Source organism: Alosa pseudoharengus, unplaced genomic scaffold (assembly GCF_046254945.1).
Source record: "Alosa pseudoharengus isolate Yale_2024_CS ecotype anadromous, Long Island Sound unplaced genomic scaffold, YU_APseudo_1.1 YU_APseudo_1.1_scf_1, whole genome shotgun sequence".
NCBI lineage: Eukaryota > Metazoa > Chordata > Actinopteri > Clupeiformes > Clupeidae > Alosa > Alosa pseudoharengus.
The window spans coordinates 38,799,770-38,817,539 of record NW_027468564.1 but is presented as its reverse complement, the minus strand read 5'-3'; the positions used below and the strand labels follow the sequence as shown (position 1 = coordinate 38,817,539).

Sequence of the window (17,770 nt, the reverse complement as noted above, 5' to 3'; positions counted from 1 at the left end):
TCATTTTAATAACAATGTTGGTGTTTTGTTTAAGTTCAGAACACCCATGTGTATTCCTGGCCAAAAATGGCCAGCCATTAGAAATTAATGGGTGAGAAATTGGTCAGTGTATATAATTGACTCCAGTCACATACCTATTGATCAGATGGACAGTATCTGTGCTTCTGTACATTCACACACATTCTCTCTCTCACACCCACACACACATATATTGTATCAGGAGTTCTTCGGTAATGAAAGAGTTACTTTGGGTCCAGGAGAGATGGTACAAGATGTTATCTAAACCCGATAAATAGATTGCCTAATGAGCAGGCAAAATGCAACTGCGTAATGTCCTCCTCACAATCACTTACAGCATATGGGCAGTCCAAAGAATAGTCTATGCCAGCCAGTGTGTTAGAAACATATATTATATTATAATTCATTCTTGGTCATATGTCTGCATAAGCAGCCTTAGCAAATATTGCCACACCACTTATGCTTCCCATAACTTTGTACTATAATTTAGACCTACAGTATGTGGTATGTATCCGTGTGTTTCGTGTTGGTCAATTGTGTTTCGCAGTGTCCAAAAAACTCCCGATTGGAAAGTACACATTCGCAAAAACCACATTGTAACACGTAAAAGCAGTGACAGAGACTCATGTTTTGGTCTAAGGCACTTCTTTGTCGACGTATTGCACGGTTTTACTATGATTGTCTGCATGTTTTCCTCACAAAACTAAGACTGACTGCAACCTCTCCACCTAGATGTCCGACGTTCTCAGTTCGTTGCAAAAGTTATAACGGGCAACCACAGGCCCCCATATATTCATTTTAACGTGTAGGCTGTGCTCTTCACAACGGACATCGTCTTGTTTGTAAATGTCATGTCGATACTCATATTTCTTACAAAGAAGTGTGTGAAGAAAACACAAGTGACTTCTTTGCCACAGAGGCCGGGACAGCTCTCACTCTGCTGAGTCTAAATGGTTCTCATGTTTATTATAAGTCCAGCCCACCGGCTTTGGCTGTCATTCATTCTCTCAGGTCTCCCGAGTAGTCTGTGCGTGAAACCTAAACGAAACAATGGCAGAAACAGCTCCAGCTCTCGCTGCGGCCCCAGCAAAGGCCCCCAAGAAGAAGGCGCCCCGACCCAAGAAAACTGGCCCAAGTGTGGCCGAGCTCGTCGTCAAGGCCATCTCTGCTTCCAAAGAAAAGAAAGGAGTTTCCCTGGCTGCACTGAAGAAAGCACTGGCGGCTGGTGGATACGATGTGGAGAAGAACAACGCTCGTGTCAAACTGGCCATCAAGAGTTTGGTCACCAAGGGAACTCTGGTCCAGACTAAAGGGACCGGCGCGTCCGGCTCCTTCAAGCTGAACAAGAAACAGGCAGTGGAAAAGAAAAAGCCGGTAAAGAAGGCAGCTCCTAAAGCCAAGAAGCTAGCAGCGAAGAAACCTGCCGCGGCAAAGAAGCCCAAGAAGGCAGCAGCCAAGAAGCCTGCGGCCGCCAAAAAGTCTCCGAAGAAAGCAGCCAAGAAGCCCGCCACACCGAAAAAGGCAACGAAGAGCCCGAAGAAAGCCAAGAAGCCCGCTGCACCCAAGAAGGCCGCGAAGAGCCCCAAGAAAACAAAGGCAGCGAAACCCAAGGTGGCTAAGCCTAAAGCTGCCAAACCCAAAAAGGCTGCACCTAAGAAGAAGTAAATGTTGCGCACATTCTTCTGGTCTATTACACTATGTGTACAGAAAGGCTCTTTTAAGAGCCACCCAAATGCTCTCTGAAAGCTTTTATTCCACCAGTGCCAGCTGGTAGGCAAAACATATTCTGTTTGCAAATACACATTTATACTCTTTTTGTATTTGCTCACTATAGCTCACAAAACCTCTACTGCGTCATAGATCAAATGAATTAGTCCCCAAGCTAGCCGAGAGGGACATTTTAACAAAAGCGAGTGGTATTACGTTGTGTGTAGGCAATTGACTAATGCAACACTAGTACTAGTTAGCTGGCTCAATTTACCCCAGCCTTAGTGGCTCATCTAATCCCACAACCGTCATCTTGAAAGAACATGCTTCTCACAACAAGCCAAGGGTAACATTCATGATTTTGTTCAGCCCTCACATCATAGCTGAAGACGGAACCAATTAAGGTGTAAGTGATGCATCTGAATGTTGTTCTAGTTACGTTTTCTCTAAAACACCCTAACTCTGGACATGAATGGAGGCCACTTGGAAGGCAACACATATTTTTACACATTTTTCGGTTTACCACATTTGCCATGTGCTGTACCTTTCCACAGATTGTAAGGAATGTTTCCCTCTTCCTTAAAAAGCTGTCACATGATAAAATGTGTTTCCCAGAAAAAGGGGTGGCTCACCTTGTCCCTATGCCTAATGGGTTGTGTATACAATTTTAAAATACATTATATTGGGTAATTTATTACGGTTACACAACATGATTTCTACCTAATGTAACAGGTGCATCCAAACTTGAAACAATCCAAAACCTTGCAATACAACAATGTCAGCTTGTTACATTGTAATACAGACATCTCAAGTCTCCCGGAAGTTCCGGGAGTCTCCCGCATATTGATAGCGGCTCCCTGACGCCCGCAAATTAGATAAAATCTCCCGGAATCTAGAGCGAGCGATCAAGAGCGCGCACGCGAGAGGGAGACATAAAATTGCGTGTGCATCTGAGTGTAGCGCGCACATGACAGGGCGAGAGAGAGGGGTGGTGCGTGTGTGTCTGAGCGCATCCAAGACAGAGAGCATCCTGATTGGCCTGTTTCGCTAAATCGACCAATCAGTTTTCAGTGTGTAGGCGGGCTTTTTATCTCTTTTCTCCCGAACTAAATCAGTTCAGTGTAGGCTATCTAAACAGGAGAGTCACGGCATATTCAGTGCCCCTCAAAAAAGAAAATGTAAAACCCATTTCAAAGAGTACCCTTGTTTATAAGAGTAAAAAAATAATGATAGGCCTAGTCTTGCACGCTGCACTGTTTGTAACAGTGACTTTAGCATTGCCCATGGCTGGTTAAATGATTGCAAAAAACATGTTGAGGTGAGTTTAACTAGTGTCAATTCATGTGCATATTATTCAGGCCTAGATGGCTAGTTGTCAAGGCTACATGAAAAGACCAACATATTTCTACATATTTTATTTTCACAATTACTATCTATAGGCCTTCCTTATTTGGTGTACTGACTTGACATTATTGAACAAACATATTAATCTGTATTTCAGTATCTAAGTAGGCTAAAGTTGTTTTTTTTTGTAGTTTTTTTTTTGGGGGGGGGGGGGCTTCGTGATACCTCCCTGAAATGACTTTTTGCAGGTTGGGATGTCTGGTAATAGCCAGTACCAGTGCCAAATGATGTCAGGAAGCCTCGTTGGTTTACTGCGTATTAAGTTGAACCTCTGGAAACTTCGCTGTCACTTTACGTGGGATATTACTTTTCTGCTATGACATGTGGTAACTTCTTTGGTGATTGAGCTGATGGTCTAAAAGGAAGGTGGAAGTGTTATACGCGCCAAATAGATTTTGAAATGATGTCACGTCACGCAACAAACTACAAGTTGATTGGCTCTCACTATTGTGTTGTTAGCCACTGAGGCACGGAGTAGCACCGCGCGGTGTGGTATAAGTACACATGCCTTGCCCACTCTCACCATTTGAGTATTCGGCTCTCAACATCTACTAAAAAATGAGCGGAAGAGGCAAAACCGGTGGCAAGGCCAGAGCAAAGGCCAAGACTCGTTCATCCAGGGCTGGACTTCAGTTCCCCGTGGGCCGTGTGCACAGACTGCTGCGTAAAGGCAATTATGCTCAGCGTGTCGGCGCCGGTGCACCGGTCTACTTGGCTGCTGTGCTCGAGTATCTGACTGCTGAAATCTTGGAGTTGGCTGGCAACGCTGCCCGTGACAACAAGAAGACCCGTATTATTCCCCGCCATCTGCAGCTGGCTGTGCGCAACGACGAAGAGTTGAACAAACTGCTCGGCGGAGTGACCATCGCTCAGGGTGGTGTACTTCCCAACATCCAGGCTGTACTGCTGCCCAAGAAGACTGAGAAGTCCAAGTAAACCTGCTCCTTCTAAGTCTCTGAAACAAAGGCTCTTTTAAGAGCCACCTAAATGCCCATAAAAAAAATCATTCCAAAATGCCTTTGCCGTTGACCTGTTTTCTGTGGCGTCAAAAATATTTACTCACACACCATACACATGTATAAAGCAGTTGAGTAAACACTCCTTTTCCTGCCAATACCTGACCACCCTTGCCCCCACAAAATGTCAAGAAGTAGGCGGCCTATCTGTCTGGTTGAAGAATGAGTATAAGTATACTCTTTTGATCCCGTGAGGGAAATTTGGTCTCACCGATATAACCCAATCGGTGAATTAGTGAAACACAAACCGCACACACTGAACACACAGTGAGGTGAAGCACACACTCATCCCGGCGCAGTGAGCTGTGTGAGGGGTTAGGTGCCTTGCTCAAGGGCACTTCAGCCGCGGCCCACTGGTCGGGGCTCGAACCGGCAACCCTCCCGTTACGAATCCAGAGTGCTAACCAGTGGGCCAGTTTGAATGTAAACTGTTAATCATGAAGATGTTTCTCGGGCCTCGTAGTTCAAGGTGACTACGCAGTCATGTAATAGCATTATCTCCATGATGTATGAAAAATAAGTCATATCAGAGGTAGTTTGGTGTTTACTGATTATAAACAAGCAGTTATTTGTAGGCTTTAACGTAGCAAATACAAGCTATACCTTAGGTCATTATTTTTGTTTGTACATGACGACAAATAAGTCAATTGTTTGTTTCTATAACAACCGATATGCACTGACCGATGGAATGTTTCAGTATATTTATTTTAAGCATCATTTAAATGAAGAAGTTTTATGAATAGTCCATCAACACAATGACATAGGCCATTACGGGGGTGGGCTTTGTATTCTGAATTTCAGGCGGCACTCGGAAGACCAATCAGCGGAGACCAACAACCTCACGTACACAGGGGGAGGCTGAGACCGTAGGCCTTATATACCCAAGTTCCGCAATCGTGTTCATACTGTTCAATTCCGAAGAATACGTAGCAATGGCCAGAACCAAGCAAACTGCCCGCAAGTCCACCGGAGGCAAGGCTCCGAGGAAGCAGCTCGCCACCAAAGCTGCGCGTAAAAGCGCACCTGCCACCGGTGGCGTGAAGAAGCCTCACCGTTACAGGCCTGGAACCGTGGCTCTGAGAGAGATCCGTCGTTACCAGAAGTCCACTGAGCTGCTGATCCGCAAGTTGCCCTTCCAGCGTCTGGTCCGGGAAATCGCCCAGGATTTCAAGACCGATCTGCGCTTCCAGAGCTCTGCTGTCATGGCTCTTCAGGAGGCTAGCGAGGCCTATCTGGTCGGTCTGTTCGAGGACACCAATCTGTGCGCCATCCACGCCAAGAGAGTCACTATCATGCCCAAGGACATCCAGCTGGCTCGTCGTATCCGTGGGGAGCGTGCTTAAGTGATTTGAAGTCAGGAACCGAATATTCAAAGGCTCTTTTAAGAGCCACCCAAACATGAAAAAAAAGCTGTTTTCCAATGTCTTAGTTGAATTGTTTTTTGGTTAATCTTACTATTCTTTAACATCTGCATGGCTCTGTACTTTGTAATAAGTAGGTGTCGCGTATTCATTGCTAAATGTAATGGCAACAGGTGCAAGAGATCAATGCTAGCACGTTAAACATCTACACGCTCATGTGATCCCTCACAATTTAAGTTTCGAGCTTGTCTACGTCGGAGTTTTAGAGCCACCCATGGGGACATTTTTGCCATGACTACGAGATTAAACTCAACATTTCGGGAAGAAAGGTCGACTTTAATCTCGACACTCCGTATTTATTCTTGACATTCGAAACCAGTTAGTATAGTAGGCTAATGCACAAATAAAAACACAAAATGAGACCACAGCACAGCTGCAGCCTTCCTTGACGCACCTTCCTTTTTAACCAACTGATGCAGCCGTGGAGAAAGATCAACGGTAAATAAAAAGGTAGGCTACACAGTGCATAAAGAGTAGGCTAGGAATTCTACCTAATCCAGGAAGTAACATTTGATTGCTGGGCCGAAAACCTAACTGCTCTCTCAAAACAAATGTTTACCCTATCTGGACAGATGTTTTAATAACGCAACTTGTGTTTTTTCAACACATTCGTTTTAGGCTTTATTTCAGATAATTATCTAATGCAAATCAATGCAGTGTAGTCAGTGTATATATTGGAATTACTTTTAAAAGAGAACGTGGATGGCTCTTAAAAGAGCCTTTGGATTAAAGCGCGTTCAAAATCCGGCTTTACTTGGAGCTGGTATACTTGGTGACGGCCTTGGTTCCCTCGGACACGGCGTGCTTGGCCAGCTCACCAGGCAGAAGCAGACGCACTGCGGTCTGGATCTCCCTGGAAGAGATGGTGGAACGTTTGTTGTAGTGAGCCAAGCGGGAAGCCTCTCCAGCAATGCGCTCGAAGATGTCGTTCACGAAGGAGTTCATAATGCCCATAGCCTTGGAAGAGATACCGGTGTCAGGGTGGACCTGCTTCAAGACTTTGTACACGTAGATGGCGTAGCTCTCCTTCCTGCTCTTTCTGCGCTTCTTACCACCCTTGCCGGCGGTCTTTGTCACGGCTTTCTTAGAGCCCTTCTTAGGAGCAGGCTTGGCTGGATCAGGCATGTTGCTGTCTCGACTGTCTGTTCGATTATCTGACTGTCCTCAAGTTACCCGGTATATATGTCAAGTTTTATGCAAATAGAGAACTGCGTCACTTTACACCCACGGCCAGAATTCTTTGTAATTTCCCTCCGAAATCAAATACCCAGACACGGTTGGTCGTTCTGAACCGAAGGGGCAGAATCTAGAAGGTTAGCACCACCCACAGACCATCGGTTTACACCACCTTCTTTTGTTTCATTTCCCTCGCTTTTCTTCTGAATGAAAGGAATCCTTCGACATGTATGGCAAATACCAAATGCCAAAAACATTTAGCGTTACATATCACAATTACATGTTTTCTCGACGGTAAAAAAAAAGAAAAAAACGGTTCTCTATTGCACTGTTTTTACTGCCATTGTTTTGACAGACATTTTACACTATAAAAAACCAAGGCTTCTACAGCATTGTGCAAAGGGAAATTACAAGTGAACAGTAAAATATAGGAAACACTCCTTTACTGTAAAAGTAACTCTTTCTATACATCCCGACGTTCCTGTCTGTCAAACCTGACAGAATATTAAAACCCTAGTTATGACACCAACTTGTATAAGACTTTTTAATGGCACACGCGACTTTTGAGCATGTATTTTATTTTTGTTTTGGTTGATCATTTGTGAACCCTTATCTGATGTCGTTCTATAGCGCAGTCATGGGTCGCACTTTATGATAGATTATTGTAACAACTGTTCTGGCGCTTCTTGGTTGTTTTTGAATGATTTTCAGATGAATACATGGCTTTCTCTTGACTACCATGGGATGATGATTGCACTATAAGCATCTCATGAGATGGTAAATGCACCAGTCTCGGTCGTGTGACAACAAACTATATTGTTGTCAGGCAACTGCATGGAAGTGGACTATTTTCATAGCCGTTCCATAATTCAGATTACCCTATAGATACAGGAACACAACCTTTTATGAGAAGTCGGGTGGCTCTTAAAAGAGCCTTTGTGTATACGATGAGAGAGATCTGATATTTAACCACCAAAACCGTATAATGTACGACCCTGGCGTTTCAGAGCATAGACGACGTCCATGGCGGTCACAGTCTTTCTCTTGGCGTGCTCGGTGTAGGTGACGGCATCACGAATCACGTTCTCCAGGAAAACCTTCAGCACACCACGGGTCTCCTCGTAGATAAGACCAGAGATACGCTTCACACCACCACGGCGGGCCAGACGCCTAATTGCAGGCTTGGTAATTCCCTGGATGTTATCACGAAGAACTTTGCGGTGACGCTTTGCGCCTCCTTTTCCAAGACCCTTTCCTCCTTTGCCTCTGCCGGACATCTTTAAATCTTCTTGAGACTCAGAGTTGCACGAATGAAACGGCAATGGCTTGCAACTCGTTCTAGTTTCCACAGAGAGGACCTTGTTGAAAACTACTAAGCACTGCCCCTTCACTCTCCCTCCCCTTTTATGAATAGAGTGTGCGCGGGAAGAATAAACGTCACCAAAAAACGCCCACATCTGAGCTCCACCCCACCTCACAACGAAACAAAGTAGGACCGACATATTTACTTTGCATACAGTGAAAACACAGAAAAAAGGTCATAGATATGTGTGTGTAATGGATGTTTTTGTGTGGAAGCACAATTATCCTACCTCAAGCTATCAAAATACTTTGTTATTTTGTCTATTAGATGTTTGGGTTATATTTTGTTCCACTTTTCTAAGCTATTCCTGGCTATGAATGTAAGCTTTTCCTTTTGTAATACGTGTTCTATTGTGTTATACCATAGATGTAATTCTGGCGCTTTTGGTTGTTTCCATAACCTTGTCAGATACTTCAATTCTGTAAGACGTAGCATATTACAGTTTTTCTCTGCTGAAGACGGAACAAATTCAAGTGTAATGCATCTGAATGTTGTTATAGTTACGTTTTCTCTAAAACACCCTGGACTCTGGACATGAACGGAAGCCACTTGGAGAGCAAAACATATTTTTACATATTTTTAGTTTTACCACATTTGCCATGTGCTGTACCTTTCCACATATTGTAAGGAATGTGTCCCTCTTCCTTAAAAAGCTGTCACATGATTAAATGTGTTTCCTATAAAAGGATGGCTCATTTTACCCCTATGCCTAATGGGTTGTGTATACAATTTTAAAATACATTATATTGGGTAATTTATTACGGTAACACAAAATTACTTCTAACTACAGGTGCATCCAAACTTGAAACAAAGTATCCAAAACCAATACAACAATTTCAGCTTGTTACATAGACAGTATCAGTGCCAAATGTGCCAAATTATGTCAGGAAGCCTCGTTGGTTTACTGCGTATCAGGCCCGGAGTGGGTAATCGGGAGAATCGGGAGAATTCCCGGTGGGCCGCTTCACTTTTGGGCCGGTTCGAGAGAAAAATATTAACTTTTGCCACGTTAATCTATCTTCTCTTAAAGTTGGCTACACACGTTCGCATCCTATGCCTAAAACCGCAGCCTCTGCATGGGTTGTCCCCTCCCAAGAAGAGTTAATTGGTTGGGTCCATATAGCCCGTCTTTTCTAAAACGTTTTCTCAGATACCAGCTGGGCCGGCCCTACCGTAGTGATAAGCGTCAGGGAGAATGGATGGTAGAAAGAGGCCATGAGGGACTGGAAAGGCCAGGTAAAAAAGACGAAAAGTATTGAAGGAAAATGCTGCCAAATTTGCCAAGCTTCCAGATTTTTTTTGAAGAGGACAGAATAAGTGGCAACTGGTAAATTAGCCATGATTATAGCGCCGTAGCCTAATTATTAGGCTAATACTGGACGTTGTAGCGTTGTCAACCTATTCGCAAGCAACATATTAAATTAATTTAAAAAAAAAATAGCCTTTTTGTATCATCCAATATGGCGATTCATAGACTTTGTAAATATTATGCAAATATTGATAACAAAACTCAAGCTTGATCTGTGTATGCAGTAGCCTAGGCCTAAAAATAAAAGTAGCCTCTGAGCAGCAGATCAACCAGTCCCCCGCTGAAAATGATGAGCCTGAAATTAGCTATGACTACAGGGACAAGTACAAATGATAATAGAGTTAACCATATGAATTAAAATTATTTTATGTAAGAAAGAACATTAGGCTATATGACAGCAGTAGGCTACATGATCAACCTATATGCCTTGTTTGCTCAGAAGTGGGTGTAGTAAAGGAGCAAATCACCAAACAACAACATGATAGCTGACCCATGCAGAAAAAACATGTAAACAGTAGTTCAATATGCCTCTTAGTGGAATTGTGGGATACATTTCAAAAGCTTTATTTCTTCCTTCCTGTTTTTGTTAACTTATCAACTTATCCTTGTGGAATAGTGTAATATTGGTAGCCTATAATAAAAACTACAGGATAGTAAGAGCTGAAATGTTGCCTTATTCATCCAATTTCCACCACCACTAAAAAAGTGGGCCGGTCTTGGGCCTGAAACTCCCGGGCTGAAAAGTGGCCCCACTCCGGCCCTGCTGCGTATTACACTTTGGACTCACGTTTTGAATCGAAGGGGGCAGAATCGAGAAGGTTAGCACCACCTATGGCAAGCGATTTTAACATTTACCCGCTAGACTGGATATGTATTGCAGATATCTGTAATTCAGTTTTGCCAGAGACTTTCTAATGTGGAGACACAGCACTCAAAAAATACTCCATAGAAATGCATGGGGCTAGTTTGTCACGCCAATATGGCCGTTGTCTACACATATCCCACCCCTTCCTCGGCCAAATGTCGACATGTGAATACATTGAGCCAATCATGTGGTGTGATGTGAATACATTGAGCCAATCATATGGTGTGTTGTGAAGACATCGTGCCAATCATGTGTTGTGATCTCGCCGCTGGAACAAGATTGGTGTCGTGAAGCCTTGCGCACGCGCAGTTCGACCCAAAGACTGTGCCCGATGAGTGCCCATAAAACGTTGGTATATGGCCGCCGAGTGGGGCCTTGCCTAAAAGGACTTTGGTTTTGCCTAGTCAAAACGAACATTTTAGATATCCGCAATTTAATTCTTCCTATCCATAATTGTCATTTCAGATATCCACAAAGACATTCTTCCTAGGACAAATGACGCCACATTTGCCATTAATTTCTTTGGGGTTTATCATTACGGATATCTACAATTCAGTTGCAGATATCCACTATACGGATATCTGCAATTGAATTGTAGATATCTGTAATTCCAGTTAGAGATATCTACAATTTGATTCTGACTAGTCATAACTCCAGTTATGAAGATATCTTAAATTCACCTCAATTCAAGATATCTACATGTTCCTTTTCAGATATCTTGAATTAAGATTTGACTAGGCAAAATGACATTGTATATCTGTAAATGGATAAATGACGTTGTAGATATCTCAAACTTGAGTTAGGGATAGTCATAATTTGATTGTAGATATCTATTATCAAATTATAGATATCTTGAATGAGTTTTGATTAGATATATCTGAAATTGGAGATATCTATAACTTTCATTCTGCCTAGTCAAAATGCAATTATAGATATCTTGAATTAGTTGAATTAGAGTTTTGACTAGGCGACTATGGCAATGCCTCGTCTTTAAAATTGTGTGCCTACTTACTTGTTGCGGTCAGGCAACTGCATGGAAGTGGTGTATGTATAGCTTTTTCAATATTCAAATCACCCTATACAGGAACACAACCTTTTTATGAGAATCTGGGTGGCTCTTAAAAGAGCCTTTGAGTATTTAAGTCAAGAGAGAGATTTGATCTTTAACCACCAAAACCGTACAGTGTACGACCCTGGCGTTTCAGAGCATAGACGACGTCCATGGCGGTCACAGTCTTTCTCTTGCCGTGCTCGGTGTAGGTGACGGCATCGCGAATCACGTTCTCCAGGAAAACCTTCAGCACACCACGGGTCTCCTCGTAGATGAGACCAGAGATACGCTTCACACCACCACGGCGGGCCAGACGCCTAATTGCAGGCTTGGTAATTCCCTGAATGTTATCACGAAGAACTTTGCGGTGACGCTTTGCGCCTCCTTTTCCAAGGCCTTTCCCTCCTTTGCCTCTGCCGGACATTTTTCAGACTTCTTGTGGCTGGCTGAGTTGCACGAATGTGAAGTGGTAATGGCTCGCAACTCGTACTCGTTTCCTCAGAGAGGACCTTGTTGAAAACTACTAAGCACTGCCCCTTTACTCCCTCCTTTTCATGCATGGAGTGTGCGCGGGCATTTATGCAAAAATACGTCACCAACAAACGCCCACATCTTAGCCAAAGATGGTTGATTACGAAGATACTTCATGAGAGGCCATTTCCTGTCCCTGGAAATTTATGCAAATAGGGTAGCAGTACACGCCCCCGCACATTTATGCAGTGATCGGGCTCTCTTTTTAACATTGAGGTCTATGGCAGAATCCAAGAATTTCCTAGAATTTGTCAAAGCCTTATTTTTCTGAGCAATGGATGCACATTTCAGACACGGTATCATGATCTCCAAACCCTCCTCTCTATTTCAATCTATTTAATGTCGTGATAGTATGACCCTCCAGTCGGGAGAAAATCAACATTAATGAAGGTGTTACCAAGTTTATTTTGTACTCCGGCTTGTCTGGCGTGGAACCGAGGCGTTCAAACGTAAGTCATACGTCAGTGACACGCCCCTGTGCAGGCGGGAACTGAACCAGAGCCCGTCTCTGACTGAACTCCACTTTGCCCTCATAGACATGAACTAGGACGACCCATCTTGCTACGCATTCATTATCTTTGTCTTAGCTTCACCAAAGTCCTTTTAGGCAAGTCCCTCCACTCGGCGGCCATATGGCAACGCTTTTTGGGCACTTGTCGGGCATCCATTTCGGCAGAAATGCGCGTGCGCAAGGCTTCACGACACCAATCTTGCTCCAGCGGCGAGATCACAACACATTATTGGCACGATGTCTTCACAACACATATGATTGGCTCAATGTATTCACATCACACCACATGATTGGCTCAATGTATTCACATGTCAACGTTTTGCCGAGGAAGGGGTGTGATATCTGTAGTAACGGCCATATTGGCGTTACAAACTAGCCCCATGCATTTCTATGGAGGATTCTTTGAGTGCTGTGTCTGCTCATTAGAAAGTCTCTGGCTTCACCCACCTCACAACGAAACAAAGTAGGACCTACATTGTTACTTTGCACAACTGTTTTAATTTTTTTTAAATTATTTTTTTATCACAATTTGACACAGGACAGGCACTCTTAACCCTTGTATGATGTTCGGGTCATATTGACCCTTTTTTTTTAATTATAATTAAAAAAAGCTATGTAAGGGATAATGGACTCCACGGTGGTCTGTTCACAGAAGTTAATGCACGGTCGAGGTTGTAAAACGGCCCCGACGCGAAGCGGAGGGCCGTTTAAACCTCGTAGTGCATTAACTTCTGTGAACAGACCACCGTGGAGTCCATTATCCCACTTATTCCACTGTTGCCACTTGCGTTGTGTTCATTTCCTGTTACAATTTAAACGTTTTAATCGCTAAAACTGTCTTGTTTGTAGAACTAATTTCTTCCGACACATATCAACTAATTTCTCATCTCACAGGACAAACTGCCGTTACTAGTTCTAAATGGATGGTAGCTACGGCCAAAGGCCAGTCGTTAGTTCTATCTCTCCCGTTGTCAAGCGGGCGTATCCCAAGATTCTGATGAACTTTAGCTTTGAAACATCGCTATTTTACTTAGCCTGCTGTCGTCCATCTAGCTAAAAGCCACCTCCGTCATATGCTACAATGTTGCAATGTTCTGAACGTCTGCATTTTACAGCTCGGATGCAACGTGACAGTTCATTTAAACTTCACAACGAGTTTGGCGAATTAATATACAAGTGTGATACGGCCAAAAAATGGATCTACTTCATAGGTGTGCAGATAACATACGGTTAATGGTCGTTCTAAATTACGTAGGACAATGGGAAATTCAACCAAGCAGTGGAATAAACAAGAATAATGTTTTCTGCCTGATACTTGTGGTGTAATGTAATATGGTTATGGTTTGGACCTGATGAGTTCACGGGCAATATGTCACCTGGACACTAGAGGGAGACTCTCTAGGTTAAGTTTAGAGTGGTAATGCAATGCAAGGTTTTTTGGCAGTAAAATAATCTTAAAATGAATACCGAGTCGTCACGCTTGTTTTATTGAACAACACAACATGGTGTCAGAAGCGCGGACATTAAGCAGCGGTCAAGGGACAGTGTGCTATGTCGAGATCCCGTAAGCGACGACGAAGGAGAAATAAAAAAGAAAAGTTAACGTTAAGCATGGAAGGCGGACAACAAGCACCTGCTGTGCCCGGTGGGGAGAGAGTTGCTAACTCCCAACTGCGACGTTTACTATCAAGCCTCCGGAAGCCTTTGACTTTGCTAAACCACACGAATGGGAGAAATGGATTCGGCGGTTCGAGCGTTTCAGACTGGCAAGTAATTTGAACAATTCCTCTGAGGCAAATCAAGTTAACACATTAGTCTACTGCATGGGTGATGAGGCCGACGACGTGCTATGCGGGTTAGAACTAACTAATGAGCAGCGTCAGCAATACAGTGCAGTAAAGAAAGGATTCGATAAATATTTCGTTCCAAAGAAAAATGTGATTTACGAAAGGGCCAAGTTTAATAAAAGAGTGCAGCAGCCTACAGACACAGTGGATGTATTCCTCACGGCACTTTATGCTCTAGCGGAGAGCTGTGAGTATGGCGAACTGCATGATGAACTTTTGCGAGACCGTTTGGTGGTTGGACTTAAAGATTCGAAACTGTCAGAGAGAATGCAGCTCGACCGGGAACTCACTCTCACGAAAGCGATCACCATGGCTAGGCAGTCAGAGGAAGTAAAGCGGCAGCAGACTGACTTGAGGGGAGAGTTGAGCGCTGCTAGTAAAGTAGCTGTAGATGCACTGAACAAGACCAGAGGAAAGCCGTCGAACGCAAAGCAATTTAAACCAAAAGGACAGACGCAGGGAAATCCAAAATTTAAGAAAATGGTGCAGAGTGCAACAGACCACAAAACATGTCACAAATGTGGAAAATCGCTACCTCATTCTGCTGTTCAGTGTCCAGCATAAAGTGCTGAATGCCACAGCTGTGGCAAAAGAGGACACTATGGGAGAGTGTGTAGACTGGCCAACACAGTGAATGAGCTTGCAAAGGACATGGATGGATTTTTCCTCGGAGTCTTCTGTCTTCTGGCGATGAGCCATGGATGGCTGATATAGACCTAAGAGGCAGCAAAGTAACTTTTAAAATAGATACTGGTGCCGATGTAACAGCCATACCCGAGCAAGTATATAAAACTCTCCGGCACGGAGATGAAAAGCTGAACGGAGCCCCGAAACAACTTTATGGTCCTGGTGGTGCGAAACTGACGGTCCTGGGGTCAGCCACCGAAACACTCACTTATAAAGAGAGGAGCATCACAGAGAAAATCTATATTGTCAAAGATCTGCACATGGGTCTATTGAGCAGGCCAGCTTCAGTGAGACTTAAACTGGTAGTCAGAGTTGACACTATAGACCAAGAGACAGTAAGGATGACATATCCTAAACTCTGCGATGGACTTGGGCTGGTCCAGAAGCCCTACACTATAAAACTCAAGCCAGATGCCAAACCTTTCTCTCTTAAAGTGCCACGGCGAGTACCACTGCCTCTCATGGAGAAGGTGAAGCAGGAGTTAAAGAGAATGGAAAAACTTGGTGTCATCAGCCGTGTCGAGGCACCAACGGAGTGGTGTTGCGGCATGGTTGTAGCTCCCAAAAAGAATAAAGATGAAGTCCGAATCTGTGTGGACATGACACCTTTGAACCAGTCGGTGTGCAGGGAAAAGTTCATTTTGCCGTCTGTTGAACACACCCTAGGCATGCTCACAGGGGCCCGGTACTTCTCAAAGCTCGACGCAAACATGGGCTTTTGGCAGATACCACTGTCCAAAGAATCAGCTCGCTATACCACCTTTATTACGCCATTTGGGCGTTACCACTTTAACAGGCTTCCCTTCGGAATAAGCCCCGCCCCCGAGCATTTCCAGAATAGGATGACATCAGAAGTCACAGCAGGCTTGGAGTCTGCCATGTGGACGACATCCTCATCTGGGGAGCTACGATGGAGCAGCACGACGCTAGAGTTCATGCAGTCCTGGAGCGAGCAAAAAAGGCGGGTGTCACGCTCAACATGTCAAAGTGCGAGTTTGGGAAACGAGAGGTGAAGTTTTTAGGGCACATCATCTCAGCGGACAGGGTGAAACCTGACCCTGAAAAAACAAAAGCTGTACAGGACATGAGAGAGCCAACGAACATAAGTGAGTTGAGGAGCTTCCTTGGAATGGTGAACCAGCTTGGGAAGTTCATCCCTAACCTGTCTGAGAAGGACAAACCTCTAAGAGAACTCCTGTCTAAGAAGAACATGTGGTGCTGGGGTCACGACCAGCAGAGGGCGTTCTGCAGTCTCAAACTCGAGCTCACCTCTGCGCCAGTTCTCCAACTGTACAATCCCAACAGTCCACTTAAGATATCAGCAGATGCCTCCTCCTATGGGCTAGGGGCAGTGTTGCTGCAAAAGAAGGCAGAGATGTGGTTACCAGTCACGTATGCTTCCAGGTCGATGACTGAAACAGAACAGCGATACGCCCAGCTAGAGAAAGAAGTGCTAGCTTTGACATGGGCCTGTGAAAGATTTAGCGATTTCATTCTAGGACTACACTTTGAACTTGAAACTGACCATAAACCTCTGGTGAGCTTGCTTGGAGGTCAGGCTCTGGATGCTTTGCCTCCACGGATACAGAGGTTCAGGATGCGCCTAATGAGGTACTCCTACTCCATCTTTCACACACCTGGGAAAAGCCTCACTTCAGCTGATACTCTCTCACATTCCCCTCTGAAAAATGCAGTGACCAGAAGTGATAATGAGTTAATGGAGGGCACAAATATCTATGTGGAGTCTTTGCTGGAGAACCTCCCGACCAGCGACAGATACCTGACAGAGCTACGTGAACGGCTACGGGACGATAGCGTCTGTGCACAGGTCATGAGATATTGTGTGGACGGCTGGCCAGACAGAAACCAGCTACAAGGACCTGTCAAACACTACTGGCACGAGAGAGTAGCCCTGAGCATACATAATGGACTACTCCTGTGTGGCTGAAGGTTAGTCATACCCGCTGACATGAGAAATGATGTGCTTGAGAAAGTACATGAAGGCCATCAGGGGGTAGTGAAATGCAGGGAGAGGGCTAGTCAGACTGTATGGTGGCCTGGGCTGAGTAATCAGATTAGGGAGCTGGTACTTAAATGCAGGGAATGCATCAAGGAGAGAGTTAACCCAAAAGAGCCCCCGATGACAACTAAACTTCCAGATAGGCCTTGGCAAAAACTAGGTGCAGACCTTTTCATGTTGAGAGAAAAGACTTATCTTTTAGTGGTTGACTACTTCTCTCGATACATAGAGATAGCCCAGCTCAGCCCTACAAGATCTATGGACGTTATTGTGCATCTCAAGTCAATGTTCGCACGCCACGGTATCCCAGATACCTTTATAAGTGACAATGGCCCACAGTTCCGGGGAAATGAGATGAAAGCATTTGCAACTGACTACTGCTTTGAGCACATAACGAGCAGTCCTAAATATCCACAGAGCAACCTGTTGCCACCTGATTCCAATGCCGGAGTCGGGGTCAGAGTGTGAGCAACAACCCGAACAGCCACCTGAAGCAGACAGTGGCGTAGAGACTCCTCCACCAGCCACAGAGTCTGTAAACACACCTGACATCATGAGATCAAGGTCAGGCAGAGAAATAAAGAAACCAGACAGACTAAACCTGTGAGAAACAAACAAAAAAATGTGAAAAAAAAAAGAACAAATTTGAATGATGTAAAATTCCAGGGTTATATTGTGTTTAGATATGAGGTTTGAATGTTTTGTTTAAATAAGAGACCACACTGTTATGGAATGTTATGTGGCTATTTGGATTGAAGTGCTGGTCGTTTTTGGATCATACAGCTTGCAACAAACTGTTCTGTTGAGGAATAGCTAGACTTGATACTTCATCCGCACCAAAGTT

At 44.2% G+C, this 17,770-nt stretch overlaps 6 protein-coding genes across 6 annotated transcripts; 3 read left to right on the top strand and 3 right to left on the bottom strand.

Annotated features, from left to right (window-relative positions):
• The first annotated feature begins 1,068 nt into the window (after positions 1-1,068).
• Positions 1,069-1,683, top strand: LOC143127563 (histone H1-like). Its single transcript, XM_076289137.1, has one exon. It carries the CDS (start codon positions 1,069-1,071, stop codon positions 1,681-1,683), a length of 615 nt encoding a protein of 204 aa, XP_076145252.1.
• A 2,004-nt stretch (positions 1,684-3,687) lies between these two features.
• LOC143127581 (histone H2A) lies at positions 3,688-4,137 on the top strand. Its single transcript, XM_076289160.1, has one exon. It carries the CDS (start codon positions 3,688-3,690, stop codon positions 4,063-4,065), a length of 378 nt encoding a protein of 125 aa, XP_076145275.1. The 3' UTR covers positions 4,066-4,137.
• A 931-nt stretch (positions 4,138-5,068) lies between these two features.
• Positions 5,069-5,513, top strand: LOC143127573 (histone H3). The gene has a single exon (XM_076289149.1). It carries the CDS (start codon positions 5,078-5,080, stop codon positions 5,486-5,488), a length of 411 nt encoding a protein of 136 aa, XP_076145264.1. The 5' UTR covers positions 5,069-5,077; the 3' UTR covers positions 5,489-5,513.
• A 556-nt stretch (positions 5,514-6,069) lies between these two features.
• LOC143127596 (histone H2B-like) lies at positions 6,070-6,702 on the bottom strand. The gene has a single exon (XM_076289184.1). The coding sequence runs from the start codon at positions 6,689-6,691 to the stop codon at positions 6,317-6,319; it is 375 nt and encodes a 124-aa protein (XP_076145299.1). The 5' UTR covers positions 6,692-6,702; the 3' UTR covers positions 6,070-6,316.
• A 722-nt stretch (positions 6,703-7,424) lies between these two features.
• LOC143127605 (histone H4) lies at positions 7,425-8,038 on the bottom strand. The gene has a single exon (XM_076289195.1). The coding sequence runs from the start codon at positions 8,017-8,019 to the stop codon at positions 7,708-7,710; it is 312 nt and encodes a 103-aa protein (XP_076145310.1). The 5' UTR covers positions 8,020-8,038; the 3' UTR covers positions 7,425-7,707.
• Positions 8,039-11,442: 3,404 nt separating this feature from the next.
• LOC143118706 (histone H4-like) lies at positions 11,443-11,754 on the bottom strand. Its single transcript, XM_076279776.1, has one exon. It carries the CDS (start codon positions 11,752-11,754, stop codon positions 11,443-11,445), a length of 312 nt encoding a protein of 103 aa, XP_076135891.1.
• Positions 11,755-17,770: the final 6,016 nt, after the last annotated feature.